Source organism: Balaenoptera ricei, chromosome 19, assembly GCF_028023285.1.
Source record: "Balaenoptera ricei isolate mBalRic1 chromosome 19, mBalRic1.hap2, whole genome shotgun sequence".
Lineage (NCBI taxonomy): Eukaryota > Metazoa > Chordata > Mammalia > Artiodactyla > Balaenopteridae > Balaenoptera > Balaenoptera ricei.
In genome coordinates this window covers 49,878,511-49,893,086 of record NC_082657.1, presented here as the reverse complement: position 1 = coordinate 49,893,086, position 14,576 = coordinate 49,878,511, and the positions used below count along the sequence as shown (strand labels likewise).

At 39.9% G+C, this 14,576-nt stretch overlaps 1 protein-coding gene across 20 annotated transcripts in view; it reads right to left on the bottom strand.

Annotated features, from left to right (window-relative positions):
* HYDIN (HYDIN axonemal central pair apparatus protein) overlaps positions 1-14,576 on the bottom strand; it is a 446,648-nt gene that overhangs the window by 326,339 nt on the left and 105,733 nt on the right. For all 20 annotated transcript variants that reach the window (XR_009499152.1, XR_009499153.1, XR_009499154.1 and 17 more), the window contains 2 exons: positions 9,510-9,629; positions 6,122-6,256 (listed from right to left, as the gene is read on the bottom strand). Coding sequence is in view for 17 of the 20 variants with exons in the window: in XM_059905589.1 (XP_059761572.1) it covers positions 6,122-6,256; positions 9,510-9,629 (255 nt within the window). In the remaining 3 variants the exon portion in view is untranslated. The remainder of the gene's footprint in view (positions 1-6,121; positions 6,257-9,509; positions 9,630-14,576) is intronic.

Sequence of the window (14,576 nt, the reverse complement as noted above, 5' to 3'; positions counted from 1 at the left end):
AACTAGCCATTATGCCTCACACCCTCTTCAGTCTATTCTCCACACAGCAACCAGAGTGATCTTAAAAATGTAAGCCAGATACGTCATTCCTAATCAAAACTCACCAGGGAAGATAAAGGGAAAGAATCAAGCATTTATCCTATCTTTCCTGTATGAACTGTACCTCAGGATCCTTATTAACTCATTACAAAAATAAAGTGTAAAAACAGACACTTTGTGCCTCTTGATGTGATGCAATAGAAAATACCACGTTACCTAAGAATTCTGGCCCTTCCAAATCAAACATGAATCTAAACAAGGCTCTAGACCTAATTACCAGTCTATAGGAAACAGAGGGGATGGAGGACCATTCTATGGAATCTGGTGGAGTTGCACTCAGTACCTTGTTTGGATCCCAATTTAAGCAAACCAACTTACACATATACATATGATTGATTTAAGCAACTTAAAATGCATATAGGGGCTTCCCTGGTGGCGCAGTGGTTGGGAGTCTGCCTGCCAATGCAGGGGGCACGGGTTCGAGCCCTGGTCTGGGAAGATCCCACATGCCACGGAGCGACTAAGCCCGTGAGCCACAACTACTGAGCCTGCGCGTCTGGAGCCTGTGCTCAGCAACGGGAGAGGCCGCGACAGTGAGAGGCCCGCACGCCGCGATGAAGAGTGGCCCCCACTTGCCGCAACTAGAGAAAGCCCTCACACAGAAACGAAGACCCAACACAGCCGAAAATTAAAAAAAAAAAAAATGCATATATATCGTTGATTTACGTGATATTTATATACATATATACACACGCCTCTACATATACATATACGTTTTAATATTACTCAACTGGGGAGATGTGAGTACTGACTAGATATTTGATGATATTAAGGAGTTACTGTCATTTTTTAGGTGTGATAATGGCACTGTGGTTACGTTAACTTTTAGAAAGGACCTTATCATTTACAGACAAACAATGAAGTATTTACAATGAAATGATGTACGGGACTTGCTGCAAAACCCTCGGAGGCAGGGGACAGGATGATGAAGCAAGACTGGTCATGCACTGACAGCTTGAAAATCTGGGTGATGACAGTTCACTATATCATTCTCTATATTTTTACATATGGGTGAAAGCTTCCATAATAGAAATATTTTAAATAACTTATGGTGGCTTCCTATTCTACTTTGCATGATTTCTAAGACCCTTCATGGTCTTACCCTCTACAAACCTTGTCTCCTACCATTTTCCCAGCAGCTTCCTCTGCTCCAGCCACGCTGGCCTTGCACTTCCCTGACCTGTTGTCAGACATATTTCTGTCACAGGGCCTTTGTAAGTGCTGTTCCTGCTCCCAGACAAATATCTTCCCAGTTTAGCTCTCTGCCCAAATGTTACCTCATCAGAGAAGTCTCCCCCTGATCTCCCTACTGAAAGGAAACAGTCCCCATTCTCTATCACTCTCTGCTCTCTATCATGTCAATATCTGATATTAAATGATCTGTTTGCTTATTCATTGTGGAACATAAGCTCCATGAAGGCCAAGCTTCTTCTATTCTCCACTGGATCCTGGCTGACAGAACTGGGCCTGGTGCAGAGTGAGTGAAATAATATTCATTTTAATATCTTTATTTGGATACACCATTATCAAGAGTTCTTCATAAAGAGAATGCCTGAGATCCTCATTAGCCATATTATAAAATGATATTTGTCAAATCCAGAAAGCTAGAAAGTAGTGATGTGACTCACTGAAGATATGAAACAAAATGGGAAGAAACACCTTTAAATAAGCCTTCTTAGATATCTTTCTCCTGGTTGAAATGACGGGAAAAAAGTTAACATCTAATACATTCATGGCACAAAAAGATATTTGAGCCCCCTTTTTATATGCTTTTGCTTTTATCATCGTCAGGCCATCCTCAAGTTGAAGAAACTACCTTATATTTTCTTGAGATTAACTTACTTATCTTACTTGGCAAATATTTACTGCACACTTCCTATATGTTAGGCCCCGTACTAGGCACCTGGATTACAGGGAAAACCCAGACAGAACTAGGGAGGGCGAATGCTAGGCAGGAAGAAAACTAAATCCCTATCATTATTTCTGTCAACAAGAATCACTGATTGTAGAAAATCTTATGACATCTATACTTTAATTCAAAGTGCTGGCACTATAGTTCATTAATGTTACACACCTGGGTAACAAATTATGTTAATGTTTTTCTACTCTTCTTGGGCCATGTTCTTGAAATTTCATAGTAACAAATCAAGAAAACTATTTTGACAACAAATTAGATATTTTCTCAAAACATAACTGAGCAATAAGATTACATCACTTCATATTTTCTTCAGACCACTGCTGCCATTTCCATATGCCAACACTATTACAAAGAGATGCTTTCTTAAGTCCAAGGAAGTACCCAGTTTTGCTTTCCTACATAAGCCTAATATTTTTTATACTCCTTTTAATAGTAAAGATACAGATTTAAGAGGTCAAGAAAAATGCCAGTCTCCAGAATTTTATAGTGTTATGATAACATCGATTACTATATTTCTACCATCCATGACATGTACACTAGGATTATTAGATAAATAACATAGCCAATCTTTTTTTTTTTTTCAAGTCCATGTGAAAAGAAGAGATAAGGAAAGCCAAAGTGAATTTCCTGCACCTGTTATCTGGGTATTTGGCGTTCTAAACAAGTTAAATCTCCAGGAAGCTAGATTAATAGATGACAGGAAAAAATGTAAATTGCATTATCATCTTCGACATGCTAATATACATGGGTGCTGAAAATCCAATTGAAAGGGGACTGGCTTATTAAACTGTGGCATGCTGCAATTTACATATCTCACCCTCCAGATGTGAGGAGGGTAAATGAGAATGGAGTGTGTTCAGATCAGCAGGGGATAAGGAGGAAAAATACATATGCACATTGGCTATCAATGTGGCCAACTGGAGAAAAAGTGACACAGTGAAAAGACTGACTTTTATTCTTCCTGAAATAAATCTGGCTCTAGTACTCCCCTGCTACATTCTGGAGCAGCACTAAAGACGGCACAACGAACCCTAGCTGGTCATTCTGTGCATGGCCCTGTTGGTTTTCCAACAGTAAGAGCGAATGTAGATGCCCAGACGACTGGAAAAACTACTGGGATGGAGCCCTGCTGATGGTGCAAAGGTGGCAGGATCTTTGCAGAAAAAGGGAACCAAAACTAGCAGTGGGAGCTTCCCCCAAAACCCACCATCAGTCTTAGACAGTCAGCAGAAGGAGAAATCACTACGTCCTTAGAAAAACATATTATGTCAATTATTTCATAGCTTAGAGCCCAATCCAACACAAAATCCTAATGTGTCCAAAATTAGATAAGTTTCTCATAGGTAGCCATTATACTCACTCTATCTCTCCTCATACATGCATGTAACCATTGATAACTTTCAAATACTTAGAAGAAGAAACAGTAAAACAACATTTAACTTATTTTTTTTAATTAAGGTTTTCCCCATAGGCCATAGGTAATGTTGGTGAAATGGAATGCTAAGGGGGAATAAAAAAACTAGGAGTGGGCTTCCCTGCTGGCACAGTGGTTAAGAATCCGCCTGCCAATGCAGGGGACACGGGTTCGAGCCCTGGTCCGGGAAGATCCCACATGCCGCGGAGCAACTAAGCCCATGCGCCACACAACTACTGAGCCTGCGTTCTAGAGCCCGTGAGCCACAACTACTGAGTCCGTGTGCCACAGCTACTGAAGCCCGTGTGCCTAGAACCCGTGCTCCGCAACAAGAGAAGCCACCGCAATGAGAAGCCCGCACAACGCAACGAAGAGTAGCCCCCGCTCACCACAACTAGAGAAAGCCGAAGACCCAACACAGCCAAAAATAAATTAATAACATGAATTTATTTTTAAAAAAAAACAAAACTAGGAGTAAGATAAGCTTCCACGAAATATAGCCAAGTAATAATCCTCAATGGGAATGCTGGCATTTCATACTTAAAGTAAATACAAACTCACCTAAAATATATTTCAGTTATTTATTTGCTGTATAGATAAGCAGTAATAAAATCTCTCTCCCTTTGCTTTTAACATTTGATGAGGTAAAATTTTAAATATACACAAATAAAACAAAATAGTATAACAAATCCCATGTATCCATCACCCAGATTCAACAGTTATTAACATTCTGTCATTCTGGTTTCATCTGTACCTCCATCCATTCACCTTTCTATTGTTACTATACTTCAAAAAATTTTAAGGTAAAGTTTAGATATTTTGGAGTGCACAAATATTAAATATACAATTTTGATGAATGAATTCATCCATGTAACCCACACATCTATCATGACATAGAACATTCCACCTCTTCAGAAACTTCTGTGTATCCCTTTCTCAGCCAGACTACCTACAGGTAGAATAATACTTATTCAACAGAAGATATTTTTTTCTCCAGCACAGAAAAATATTAAGGAAAGCCAACTCCTCAAATCCAGCAAGCTTAATATTTCAAGCCGCACAAAAGCTTATTATATTCAGCTTTTATAATTAATTGACAGTGTAGGAAAATTTGACACCCAAACTAAATCCAAGTACTGTTCTCTTCACAGAGACTATTCAGATATAGAGCCTGGAGAAAAAAATAAGGACCTCAATAACGTATAACAAAAAGCACTACTTCTGGAACTATTTATCTTTCTGTTTATTTCAATAATACCCCAAACAAAATGATAAGTTCATAAACACATCCCAAGAAACAAACAGTAATACTACAAAGTGGAAAAATAATAACAGCAGTATAATAGTAATGAAATTTCTAACCACTTGCTCCAGTGACATATGCTTGGCAGACCACATTAAATTCTCTATCCCTGCTCTCCAGAAAAGCAGAAACAGTAGCACCAGCACCAGGAATACTGGTAATGACATTTACAGCAGCTAATAAGTATTAGTGATGGAGAAGCAGGGATTCAAAGCTAGTTCTCTGTGTCTCCATTGCGCTCTTTTGATTCCAACCATAACGGCACAATACAGATAAGCAAACACACTATTTAACATTACATATAACCTGACATTTTGTTAGGCCTATTTTAGCCTTGTTTTTTGTCCTCGCTCTTTCAATCATGCTGGTAAAAGCCCTTTCCTCCTCCACCCAAGTCCCCACTTTGACCCTTACAAAGGAAAACTCAACCCACAATTCTGCAGTCTTGGAGAAGGGCTGGGGAGAAGCCTCCTCCCTCAGTCCCCCAAGCTAGTTTTTCCTTCCAGAAGTAACTGGAATTTACACAACTGAGGAGAGCCTGAGAATAGGCTAGATTCCTGACAGCTCTGGTGGTGCTGGAGGGAAATAGCCTCTTTTTGAACTCAGGATCTTTCTAGCCGGTCTGTGTGCAGACAAGGATAAGCAGACAGGGCAGGTCTCTGCTTTTGGCTCTAGCCTCTCCACTCGTGCTTAGGAAGAGCTACTGGTGAGGTCACCCCTTCACCGAGGACTGGTTATCTACCGGTCATTAAGGAGCAGAATAAGGCCTCAGGTCCTGGCCATATTTTTTGCCATTAATGAGGCTGATACTGTGATCAATATTGGATCTTAGGACTCTTTCCTAAACTAGTTAGAGTGTGGGGAGGAGGGATGTAACTAACAAGAATCCCAAACTTTCAAGAAGGCATAATCTCTACCCTTCATCTCAGCTCATTGCACCTGGACCACATCTTTTCCTTTTTGGTGTCTCTCTAGCTGTACAGTCCAGCATAAACATGCTGAAGTAGGTTCCATGGGAGCATCCAGAAGGATTATCCTTCTTTACACTCTGGCTACTTGCAGCTCATATAAGCCCTCATCACTGTTTGACAATTCTCTCCGTATTCCCAGTGGTGCACCACCCCCTCCTCTCATCCACCCTCACCATTCCTCTCCTCACCACCACCACCAGCAATACCACCATCAACACCACCACCACCGATACCATCAACGACACCAACAACACTGTCGACAACACAGCTACCACCACCACCACACCAACACCACAACCAATACCACTAACACCACCACCAACAATACCAACACCACCACCACCTCCTCGAATGCTCAGAATTGCAAACTGCTGGTGACAAGCATTCAACCAGTTTGTTGCCAGCGCTGCTGTTACCTTGTTCTCCTCTGGAGTAAAGAGGATTCGGAAAACAGATGGCACTCCTGGTGCTACTTTGTGGCTAATATCTTTGGGGCTGATTACTTTAAAGTAAGGTGAACTTTCCTCAACAACTTTCACCATCCTTGGAACCTGCAAGAAAGACACAATAATGGGCACTGTACATGTGAAAGCAGAAGAAAAAGGACAGGTCTTGCAGTTAAACGTGAAATCTCCATCTACTACTTACTAGCCATGTGACTTTGGTTAGGTCTGAACTTCCGTTTCCTCAAGTGTAAAAGGAGATGACAGTACTTACCTTTACCCCCGTACCTCACACAAAGTAAGCACTCAATGTACTTTAGCTTTAATTTTTATTAACATTATTATTATTACTCAATTTAATTGTTACTGCAAATCTTTATTTTATTATTTAAATGTGACTATTTTCGAAGACTAACTGCTTCATCATCTAAAACCCCACCTACACGGTGGAGTTGCACTGGACTTCCCAACATTTGAGAACTGCTCTGGGAGAAGAAATCACACTTACTGCACTCTTGCTATGGATCATCCACTGTACATGAGATGCCACTTGATCCTCACAATAACCTTTGAGCTTCATTACAATTCATTCTACAGATGAGGAAACAGACACTTGCCCTAAGTGCTACAGCTTTACCAAGCAATGGTATGCCGAATCAAGTCCCGGCCTAACTCCACCTTCCCTCCCTATAGGACTGTCCTACCTAAACACCACTGTGAAGCAAGAACACAGAGGGCAGCACAATCCCCAAGGCCAGGCTCAGGGCAGCTTCAAACAGTCCCATGCTTTTAAAGTCTTATTCCTCTGCTCTGCTTGCCTCATCCAGAGTACGTATTTCTATCTCAGATAGCCCCAAGCAGTAAAAGAAATGTAACTGTGAGAAGGGGGGTGGTCAGGGGTGGAGGTTCTAGGGACACAGGAATGGGAGAGGATTGTTTTTTTAAAAACTCAAAGGGGGCAGAAGAAAGTTAACTATAGTTAAGTATGTCCTAGGAGTCTCAGGTGAAATATGAGGAAACAGGAACTCCCACAACCTCTCAAAGCTGAAACCCAGATGCAGAAGGGAAGAAGAAATGCAAAGAGAATTCAGACAGATCTCAAGACTAGAGAGTGGGGAGGTAAGAAAGAGATGTGTAAATATCTGGTAGGAATAGAATTGGCTTTGCTGGTAAGAGAAATGTGCAGTGGTGTTTATGATGTGTTGAATGATGCCATATAAGCTTGCTGGGAATACTTTAGTAAGAGCCTAACTGTGGATTAAAAACTAGAAAGGAAAACAACAGCAACACTAATAATAATAAGAAGAAGAATAGTAACATTGCTTTAGTGCTTATTATAGGACAGACACTGAGCTGAGTACTTTACATCCATTATCTCATTTAATATTCCAAACAACCTATTGAAATGGGTGCTATTCTTATCCCCATAGCTTGGAGAAGTGAAGTGACTTGCCCAAAGTCTACAGCTGGGAGACAGTTTACCTAGAATCTGAACCCAGATTAGTCTGACTCTGGAGTCTGAGTGCTTATAATTGTACCCCAAGTGAATTGTGTTGTGGCTTGTAGAGTGTTCATGGCTTACTTTCAACTTGTGTGTTTAAGAGAGGTAGAGAAACAAAGACCAAACAGGCTCTGTCTTTTGCACTCATGGCAGTCAGGAAGCAAATAAAAGGTAAACGACACAGAAAGCATTTCTCAGTGCCCCAAATGTATCTCAGTGGTTCCTTGCATATCCATGAACCAGGAAGTAGAGAAGCATGCTTACATCAGCCACCTCGTGTGAAGGTCCTGGGAGTAACTCACCAAGAACAAGCCTGCCTAGCCTAGAGAATCTGTCTGCTTGTTGATAGCTGAACTTTCCTTAGATGAGGACCTTCCTTTCACGGGATCCAATACTCTAGCAGCATCTTACCAAGAAGTGTGGGTTTTATCCATGAGAACTGAATGCCCTTTGGCAGACAAGACTCACACATGCCTCTTATCCTTGACGTGCTCATATACACTCAGTGACAATCATTTCTTGCTTATGGCTGGGGAGGAGAAGCCAAAGTACCCTTTGGACTATCTCCACTCTGCCTTTAATAGCCTAAAAAAACTTGAACAAGAGTCAAAAAGTAATGGGGAAAGGGAAAACGAGAACTCGAAGTGAGAAACTAAATTGGTTGGCAGTCCTGCATGAAAAGAGAGAGTCCTAATGTCTATGTAACTCACCTCTTTCTGAGGTCTAGGAACATAACCCTGGACACCTCGGGGGTTTTTTCTTCTCTCTGCCTACCCTTTAGCTTCCATCCCATGAGCTTCTCTTGCTAACACGCCTTCAGTGAAGAACTAAATGTTCCATTTTCTCCAAAGTCTGACTTTGCTGTCACTAAATCACCCCATCGATCTCTGAAAGGCATCACTGATTCCTTTAATGAGCTACTGTACTGAATATAACTGCAAGTCTTCCCATTTGCCTTGAATTCTTGCATAGTCTTCACTTATTTTCCCTACTTTATTATAGCTAGAATTTTTGTCTCAACATTCTAAGAATCCCATAAGTATTTCTACTTGTCCTTAACACCTGATGCTTAGCATCTCTCTAATACCTTCCTTCCTACCTGATTACTTTTCACACTTAACTGTGCTTCATGCTGACCTTCTGCATTATTCTTCCTTTCATTATTGTTACATGTCAAGGAAATCTTCAGTCATTTAATACTCTTTCTTGAAATATACCCTAATATATCTCTGAAAGAAAAGGCATAAGGATGGAGAAGAAATCCTCAGTTGCAACCACAAAGAAACAAGGTACAGACACCGGGAGAAGCCATCCAAAACTATCTGTAGACAAAATCTGAAGGCTATCTGAGGTAGAAGGAAGGAGATGGAAAAGAGAAAAGGGGATCTTCTTTTTTGTTTTTTTTTTTTTAATACAATTTGCAGAATCTAAATGCATTGGCTCAACAACTGCAATTCATATGAGTAGAGTTGATACCTTCAATTGGGGAAATAGTGGCTCTAACGTGGAGTATGTAAACATGAACAGTAATCATCTTGTATTAAATGAAAACCTAGCCCAAATGGTCACTCATGAGAACTTCATGACACTGATCTAGCCAATCCCTTATTCAACAAAATGTCAGTGTACACACTGGGAGTTTACCATTTGTTGGGTACTGCCCTGGGACTGAGCATTTAGCAACCAACCAACCAACATAGTCTTGTCTTCATTAAGCTTATAGTCAAAGGGCATGTTTTTATCTGTTTTCCTAGGCCTATCAAGTTAAGGAGCTTATCTAAGCCCCTACAGGATCCCATTTTATCTAATCCCTTCTTATATATCCATGAAAGGTACAGTCATCCCAGCAAACATACTCACTATGTCATTGTTCCTCAAAACCAGTGGAACTTCATAGACTTCACAGGGAGTGTAGTTCTGAAATACAATTTCTGATGGAAAGGGCTGGAATAAGGCTTGATCCAGGTCAATTCCTGGAAACTGCAGTTGAAAGAATAAATTAATCATATAGTCACACAGTGGCAGAAATGACTGGGGAAGATAAGAAATTACTACATATACCTATGAATATTAACACCAAGAACAAAGGAAACATTCAAAAAGGGGTAAGTACTATAAACACTGTTATAATCAGTAAGGTTATTGTCATCAACTTCTTTAATACAAAAGAAAGTAGGTTTTGGTCCTCAATTAAAAAAATAGGCTAGTTAGAACAACAACTCAAAACTTCCATTTCCAGTAATGGTGAATAAGGTAATTTGAACCAACTCCCCTATGAGAATAAGAAGAAAAGCTGTATCAACAAAAACCTGTTTGGAGGCACTGAGGGATTAACAAGACAGTATTATCTAATGTTAAAACTGAATTATCTCAAGCTAGTAGCTTATGTAGTATCCAACAGGTTTTGAGTATTGCCATGTTTCCCTTAAAAATTCAGAATACCCTATGATGCCCTGTTGAGTTCACAGTTGTATCCTGGGAGCACCTCAGCAGAGAGTTTGGAAATTGAAGATGTAAGTATCCACCTCACTAATTTAGAACAACAATAGCAAACATAAAAAACACATTAAAACCCAAACATAAAAATGACACAACAAAAATAGCAGAAATTAATGAAATACAAAGTAACTGTCCCACAGAATCAACAAAGCCAAAAGTTGAGTCTTTAAAGACTAATAAAAATAGTAAAATACCTGAGTCTGATCAAGAAAAGAAGACAGAGCCAATTATAAAAGAGCCAATTATAAAAAATGAAAATGGGAACATTACTACAGAACCCAAACTAAGTAAAACGATAACAAATGCAAAAATTAAGATTAAAATTATAAATTCCTAGAAAAATACAATTTGTCAAAACTAGCACCAAAAGAAATAGAAAATATGAAGTGTTCCCTAACTATTAGAGAAATTGAATCTGTAAAGTAAAAAATTTTCATGGATAAAACTCTGGCCCAAATAGCTCTACAAGCAAATTCTGGTAAACATTTAAAGAAAATACAACCTGGGGCTTCCCTGGTGGCACAGTGGTTAAGAATCCACCTGCCAATGCAGAGGACACGGGTTCAAGCCCTGGTCCAGGAAGATTCCACATATCACGGAGCAACTAAGCCCGTGCGCCACAACTACTGAGCCTGCACTCTAGAGCCCATGAGTCACAACTACTGAAGCCCGTGTGCCACAACTACTGAAGCCCACGTGCCCTAGAGCCCATGCTCCGCAACAAGAGAAGCCACCACAGTGAGGAGCCCACGCACCACAACGAAGAGTAGCCCCCACTCGCCACAACTAGAGAAAGCCCACACACAGCAATGAAGACCCAACACAGCCAAAAATACATAAATTAATTAATTTTTAAAAAAGTATGGCACTGCCATTTAAAGAAAATACAACTCAAACATTATAGAAACTCTCCCAAAGGAAAGAAAAACAAAAAATTAGGGGTCGCCAAACCAAGATGACAGAATAGAAGGATGAGGAGCTTACCTCCTCTCACAAATACATCAAAAGTACATCTACATGTGGAATAATTCTCACAGAATACCTGCTCAATGCTGGCAGAAGATCTCATAAAACCAAAATTGCAAGAAAGATTACCACATAACCAGCTAAGATGAAAGAAAAAAAATAAATGAATCAGGACAGGACCTGCGCCCCTGGGAGGGAGCTGTGAAAGAGGAAAGGTTCCCTCATCCTGGGAAGCCCCTTCACTGGCGTGGTGATCAGCTGGGACAGAAAGGGAGCTTCAGAGGCTTGGAGGAGAGTGCAGCAGTCAGTTTACAACAGGCAGAACAGAGAGAGCACAGCGCAAAAGCAGTCCTAAGAGGGAAGTTCATAGCAATACAGGCCTTCCTGTAAAAAACAAGAAAAATCTCAAATAAACAACCTAACCTACCACGTAAAAGAATCAGAAAAAGAAGAACAAACAAAACCTAAAGTTAGCAGCAAGAAGGAAATAATAAAGATCAGAGAGGAAATAAATAAAATAGAGATTTTTAGAAAGTAGAAAAAAACAAATAAAACCAAGAGCTGTTTTTATTTAAAGGATAAACAAAATCAACAAACCTCTGTTCAGGTTCACCAAGAAGAAAAGAGAAGACTCACATAAACAAAATAAGAAATGAAAGAGGAGAAATAACAACCAATACCACAGAAATACAAAAAACCATAAGAGAATACTATGAACAATTATATGCCAACAAATTGGACAACCTAGAATAAATGGATAAGTTTCTAGAAACATACAGCCCACCAAAACTGAATCAAGAAGGAATAGATAATTTGAACAGACCAATCACTAGAGATGAAATAGAACCTGTAATTTAAAAACTCCCTGCAAACAAAAGTCCAGGACCAGATGGCTTCACTAGGGAATTCTACCAAACATACAAAGAACTTACACCAAAACTCTTATATCAAACTCTTCCAAAAGACTGAAGAGGAAAGGACACTCCCAAAGTCATCCCATGAAGCCACCATTGCCCTGATACCAAAACCAGACAAAGACAATACCAAAAAAAGAAAATTACAAGTCAATTACAAACCAAATCTAACAACACATAAAAAAAGATCACACACCACGATCAAGTTGGATTCATCCCAGGGTCACAAGGATGGTTCAACATAAGCAAATCAATCAATGTGATATACCACATCAACAAAAGAAAAGACAAAAACCACATGATCATCTCAATAGATGCAGAAAAAACATTTGATAAAATTCAACATCCATTCATGATAAAAAAAAACTCTTACCAAAGTGGGTATAGAGGGAACATATCTCAACATAATAAAAGCTATTTATGACAAACCCACAGCCAACATAATACTCAACAGTGAAAAGCCGAAAGCCTTCCCACTAAAACCTGGAACAAGACAAGGATGCTCACTGTCACCAATTCTATTCAACATAGTATTGGAAGGCCTAGCCACAGCAGTCAGATAAGAAAAAGAAATAAAAGTTGTCCACATTGGAAGAAAAGAGGTAAAACTGTCATTATATGCAGATGACATGATACTATATATAGAAAACTCTAAAGACTCCACACAAAAACTACTAGAACTGATAAGTAAATTCAGCAAGGTAGCAGGATACAAGATTAACATACAGAAATCTGCTGCATTTCTATACACTAACAATGAAATACTGGAAAGGGAAAGTAAAAAACAATTCACTTTAAAATCACATATGGGCTTCCCTGGTGGTGCAGTAGATAAGAAACTGCCTGCCAATGCAGGGGACACAGGTTCAATCCCTGGTCCAGGAAGATCCCACATGCCATGGAGCAACTAAGCCCGTGCACCACAACTACTGAGCCTGCGCTCTAGAGCCCGCGAGCCACAACTACTGAAGCCCACGTGCCTAGAGCCTGTGCTCCATAACAAGAGAAGCCACCACAATGAGAAGCCGGCGCACTACAATGAAGAGTAGTCCCTGCTCGCCGCAACTAGAGAAAGCCCACATGCAGCAATGAAGACCCAGTGAAGCCAAAAATAAATAAATAAATAATGTTTTTAAAATCACATACAAAATACAAATAAACCTGATGAAGCAGATGAAAGGCATATGCTGAGAACTATAAAACACTTATAAAGGAAACTGAAGATGATTCGAAGAAATGGAAAGATAGCTCACGCTCTTGGATTGGAAGAATTAAACTGTTAAAATGGCCATACTACCCAAAGCAATCTACAGATTTAATGTGATCCCTATCAAATTACCTATGACATTTTTCACAGAACTAGATCAATTAATCCTAAAATTTATATGGATCCATAAAAGACCCAGAATTGCCAAAGCAATCCTGAGGAAAAAGAACAAAGCTAGAGGCATAACCCTAACAGAGTTCAGACAATACTACAAAGCTACAGTAATCAAAACAGCAAGGTTTTGGCACAAAGACAGACATATGGATCAATGGAACAGAACAGAGAGCCCAGAAATAAACCCACACACTTATGGTCAATTAATCTTTGACAAAGGAGGTAAGAATACACAATGGAGAAAAGACAGTCTCTTCAGCAAGCAGTGCTGGGAAAGCTGGACAGCCACATGTAAATCAATGAAGTTAGAACACACCCTCACACCATACACAAAAATAAACTCAAAATGGTTTAAAGACTTAAGCATAAGACATGACACCATAAAACTCCTAGAAGAGACCATAGGAAAAACATTCTCTGACATAAATCGTACCAATGTTTTCATAGTTCAGTCTCCCAAGGCAACAGAAATAAAAGCAAAAATAAACAGATGGGACCTAATCAAACTTATAAGCTTTTGCACAGCAAAGGAAACGATAAACAAAATGAAAAGACAACCTACAGACTGGGAGAAATTATCTGCAAATGATGCAACAGACAAGGGCTTAATTTCCAAAATATACAAATAGCTCATACAACTTAATAACAAGAAAAGAAACAATCAAAGAATGGACAGAAGACCTAAATAGACATTTCTCCAAAGAAGAAATACAGATGGCCAATAGGCACATGAAAAAATGCTCAACACCACTAATTATTAGAGAAATGCAAACCAAAACCACAATGAGCTACCACCTCACAGTGGTCAGAATGGCCATCATTAAAAGTCTGCAAATAACAAATGCTGGAGACGGTGTGGAGAAATAGGAATCTTCTACACTGCTGGTGGGAATGTAAATTGGTGCAGTCACTGTGGAGAACAGTATGGAGGTTCTTTAAAAAAACTAAAAACAGGGGCTTCCCTGGTGGTGCAGTGGTTGAGAGTCTGCCTGCCAATGCAGGGGACACAGGTTCGAGCCCTGGTCTGGGAAGATCCCACGTGCCGCGGAGCAACTAGGCCCGTGAGCCACAACTACTGAGCCTGCACGTCTGGAGCCTGTGCTCCCAACAAGAGAGGCTGCGATAGTGAGAGGCCCACGCACCGCGATGAAGAGTGGCCCCCGCTTG